Here is a 5,000-nt window from a genome sequence, read left to right as displayed (position 1 = left end):
AGGCAATCCACACAAAAAGGTTTTACTCTAGAGCAGCGATTTTTAAAGTGTGGGGTACGCCTCCCTCTCAGATGCATTTCCCCACACTTATCTTTATTGTACACAAGTTTGTAAACAGAGTGCATGTGGAGTAGCCTAATTCTCCCACCCACCCCTCCCCCGCTCTCACTTTTCCAAGTAAGTACCTAACGTTATTGGATGTGAGTTTTGTTTACCATAATGGTTACGTTCGGTCATCATAATGGATTATTGGAACATGACAAGGACTCATCCCCTCTTCCTCACCGCATCTTGCTTGTCATCTCACGCGATGTAAGTTGCTTATAAGTTAACAGCTTTGTCAGTGTTATGTAACGTTTAGCCGCAACGTGCAACTATAAAGGACTAAAGGAAAGTGCTTTAGTTGTGCGTCGCGGCTACGTAACGTTACATTAGCAAGCTTACCTCGTTGGCTTGATGTTGACAGAATTTGCAAAACAGCTTATCGCCTGAGTCATAAAAGTCATTAGGATAGTGCTCCGCACTCGCTTTTTTGATGACGGTACGGGGGGGGGCAGCTGGACGCTTCAATATTGTTGTGGTTTTGTGAAGTAGCATGGAAGCTACGGCTTGTAGACGGTGCCGCGTCTATGTGCCGACAGGCCGCAGTGCCGACAGGTCGCAATGCCGATAGCCCACAAGCAGAACCTGCTGAGCGAGGCGGCGTGCAGCGTGTCGGTGGAGCTAACCTCTCCCAGCCCCCACGCCAAACCTAACCTCCCCCAGACCCTAACCCAAAACCTAACCTCTCCCACCCCCCACGCCTAAACCTAACCTCCCCCAGACCCTAACCCAAAACCTAACCTCTCCCACCCCCCACGCCTAAACCTAAGGTCGGCATTGCGGGTGGTCGGCATAGCGGGTGGACACCTTGTAGACAGTTTTTGTTTTCTTGTGTTCAGACATATAGGTTTATTAGATGTTGTTTTACTTTGACATTTTCGGCGATAGCTCTCGCTTTCCTCTTCTGAGGAAGGCGAGAACACAAGAAAACAAAAACTGTCTAATTGTTACGAAGACATGATGAACGTCATTGAACTACGGCTTGTAAACACGCTGGAGCGACCCCCGGTAATGTTTCCTCGCCACAAAGCGTTCCATCAGTGAACGCGGATTTCTATGGCCCTTGTGTTGTTTTGGTGTGTCTTCTTCTGTGGCGTTTATGGCATTCAAACAGCGTTTAGGTGCTTTACCACCACCTTCTGGATTCGACGTATTCGTCGTGTCGCTTCACGCACTGAACCGTGACGCCCATACCGTGACTTCACAGGACAAATACACGTACCGCGACGTGGTATATATATATATATATATATATATATATATATATATATATATATATATATATATATATATATATATATATATATATATATATTATGTTTAGTGTTGTGACTCATCCGCAGACAGTCAAAATGTGTGCAAATGCTGGTGTCTACAAAAGCGAGGAGGCTTGTAACTATAACTCTGTTTTTTATCGTCTTACCTCGACCTGGCCAGAGCTTCCTCGTCTGGGTCTTGCACTGTATAGACAAAAATGGACAAGAGGGACGGTGAAGATGCAGAAAACACACACTGATAAGACTACAGCTGAGGGAGAGAAGGAAGGAAGGAAGGAAGGGAGGGAACAGTAGAGAAAGAAAGAAAGAAAGAAAGAAAGAAAGAAAGAAAGAAAGAAAGAAAGAAAGAAAGAAAGAAAGAAAGAAAGAAAGAAAGAAAGAAAGAAACAAAGAAAGAAAGAAAGAAAGCAAGAAAGAAAGAAGAGCCAATGCACTGACTGTATTCGGTGCCAGTGATGTGGGCCAGGATCCTGAAGCTCTTGGACTGCAGGTTGGCGGCGCGGCGAGCCCACTCGGCCATCTCATCGCTCCTATCTCCTGGCCTGATCACTGCCTGGTACACTGGAGACGCACAGTCCACCACTGGGTCCTTAACAGGCAGTGCTCCACTGGAGGGCAGATACTGCAGTTAGAGTCTATAAGTTCCACTGGAGGATAGAGACTGCTGTTAATGTCTACAATGTATACGTTCCACTGGTGGGCACAGACTGATGTTAGAGTCTATACCTTCCACTGGAGGATAGAGACTGTTGTTAGAGTCTATACATTCCACTGGAGGATAGAGACTGCTGTTAGAGTCTATATACATTCCATTCCATTGGAGGGCAGAAACTGCTGGTAGAGTCTACATGTACAGTATACGTTGCACTGGAGGGCACAGACTGTTGTTAGAGTCTATCTATACCTTCCACTGGAGGACACAGACTGCTGGTAGAGTCTATACGCTTGTCATTGTGTTTTTTTGTAGAGAAGATTGCTGTCCCATGGTTCCATAGTGAAACTAGAGACTAAAGGGTCTCTAGTGGTTCTCTCTAAAGAGTATCTAGTGCAGTGGTTCTCTCTAAAGAGTCTCTATTGCAGTGGTTCTCTCTAAAGAGTCTCTATTGCAGTGGTTGTCTCTAGTCTCTAGTGCAGTGGTTGTCTCTAGTCTCTAGTGCAGTAGTTCTTAGTGTGCGGTCCTTAAGGGGGTTCCAGGGGGGTCCCCAGCAAATTGATGAATTGTTAAACTTCATCATTATTTAATTTACAACAAGTGAACACAATTAGAGAATATAGAGAATCACTGTTTTGATCATAGTTTCACTGTTATCGCTCTACCTGCAATAGAGGCCGTCAGTGTAAATAAGAATTTGTTCTTAATGACTCGCCTGTCTAAATAAAGGTTAAATAAAAAATAAAAAAAAATAAAAAGAGATTGTGGTGGAATGCTGGATAAAATAAATTCTTCTAACATAATATTCTCAATTTTGGATCTGAGAGACAAAATCTCATCAAATGGGGGTCCATGGCCCTTATGCGTAACGGAGGGGTCCTTGTTATCAAAAGGTTAAGAGTTACTGCTCTAGTGTGACGTTACACAGTTAAATAACCGTGGTGTGTAATAGTGCTCCAACAGCATTCTCTGATGGGTGTTAGGAAAGTGAGTCAATACTACACTACAATACTACAATACTACAGTAAGTAGTGGATTGAGACCTGTGATTGGCTACTCAGAACATTCCCATGCCATGAAATCCCGTCAGGCCCTTCGAGGCTCTGATGCTACTGGCTGCTTGTCCACGAGAAGACTCCATCCCTGTCCAAAACACTCTCACACTCTGACCAAAGTACCTCAAGGTACTTCTGCACACACCACCGCACATTGGGACCATGACGGCCTAGTGAGGTTTGCCACCAAACGAATGGCCTTGATTCGATCCCCACTGTCTCAAAGTATCCTTGAGCAAGATGCATAACCCCTCCTGCACCTCAACCATGGTGAAAAGGAGAATTAGTCTCTTGTGGAGATCGGAAAATATAAATGAACAAACATTATGATGAATGGATACAAAGTACAACGTACAGGACAGACACAGAAATGCAAACCTTACGTTAGTCAACCATGAGGCACCTTTAAAACCGTGGGATTCCTGATCTACGACAGGATCGGGATATTGATGAGACAAACGGAGCGACGCACAAGCCATTCTCAAATAATGAGACAAAGGGGACACATGAGCCATATATGAGACATGGAGAATCCATATATGCGGCGAGTATGGTCGGAATGGGAGCACTGCTGTACTTACGCCAAGGGGGAGCCCGCTTCCTCGCTGAAGTCACGCGAACAGCCAGGAGGAAAGGACGGAGAGGGGCGGGGCAGAGGGCAGCACAGGTGCGGATGGTGGACGGAATGAGCAGAGGAAAGGGAGTGAAAAGCAAGGAGGAGACATGGTACGGACACAGACAACAAGGAAAAGCCCCGGCAGAGACATGAGAGTCGCAGCAAGGTAGATCTACGCATTCAAAAGCTCCTTGTTAATGCTCTCCTTTAGATCCACTTCTTAGGAAAACGACCCTTATTTTGTCAACACGTGGGCCTGAGAATGAGCTGGGTTTGGTTGAAGCTAAGGTGAGTTAGAGCAGACTGTGTGGTTGGAGAGAGTGCGTGAGAGGGTGGGGGATTAGTATGGCAGTGTGAACTCACCCCTCGTGTCCCTTGGCCTGCGACTGTCCCGCGATGGCGTCCATGATGGCATCCTGAGAGTACATGCTGATTGGTGTGTTGTACTGGGCATGAACGATGGTGGCCTTCCCACCCGGACCCCTCACCTCAATGGGCTTGTGGGTGGACAGGGCGGAGTCTTTCAGAGCTATGGGGTTGAAGCTGGGAATATACTGCATACTATCAGTGTCAGGGGTCGGGGTCAGTCGGTCGGGGGGGAGGGGGGGGGGGGGGGGTGCAGGGGTGCAGGGTGAGGGGAGTCATGACCAAATGTTAACAGGCGGAGGGAGGCGGAGGGAGGCGGGGTCGAGAGGTTCGGACGACCAGAGACGACGAGGAGGCGGAGAGAAGAGGAGAGAGGAGACACCGAAGTGAAGGGAGGTAACAGGACTGGTTGTAGTAACGGGACTGACAGACAGATGGGGCTGTTCTATCACTCAAGTTCTATTTCATAATCGCTCGGTGTCTCGCTATGGGGTAACATCTCATGGTACCCCCACAGAAGAGATGGGGTTACTATGAGATTTTACGCCATAGTGAGACACCTCGCTCATATCACTCATAGAACTGGGGTTACGTTCATAGCCTTAAGTTACTGTAGCAGTTACATGGCTTACAGTAGTTAAGCTGTTAAACTAGCTGTTAAACCTCTTTATGGTACTATTTATGGTACACTGCCAGTCTAAGAACAAAATACAAGCTTTTACCAAGTAGGAAAAAGAATGATACAACTGACATACAACTCCATACAAAACCCAACATACCGATGTATCACAACTACCACCATGCCAGGCTGCCATAATCAGATTATGTAGGTTTCAAATGACACACGAAATACAACTACCACACAATTTAAAATCGACACACTATGACCAAACATGTATACAGCAGCACACAATGATGGAATAGAAATCCAT

General features: G+C 46.3%; 1 protein-coding gene across 2 annotated transcripts in view; it reads right to left on the bottom strand.

The window, feature by feature from the left end:
• The window catches only part of ldb3b (LIM domain binding 3b), an 18,173-nt gene that overhangs the window by 903 nt on the left and 12,270 nt on the right, over window positions 1-5,000 (bottom strand). Inside the window, exons 5-7 of one of the 2 annotated variants that reach the window (XM_083634835.1) lie at window positions 4,066-4,263; window positions 1,818-1,987; window positions 1,526-1,562 (exon numbers count right to left, since the gene is read on the bottom strand). In XM_083634835.1, coding sequence (XP_083490961.1) covers window positions 1,526-1,562; window positions 1,818-1,987; window positions 4,066-4,263 — 405 coding nt within the window. The remainder of the gene's footprint in view (window positions 1-1,525; window positions 1,563-1,817; window positions 1,988-4,065; window positions 4,264-5,000) is intronic. The other variant, XM_083634836.1, reaches the window with a different exon arrangement.

Source organism: Poromitra crassiceps, assembly GCF_964638095.1.
Source record: "Poromitra crassiceps genome assembly, chromosome: 4".
NCBI lineage: Eukaryota > Metazoa > Chordata > Actinopteri > Beryciformes > Melamphaidae > Poromitra > Poromitra crassiceps.
Note: the sequence above shows the minus strand (reverse complement) of the source record. Positions and strands in the feature narration are given on the sequence as shown.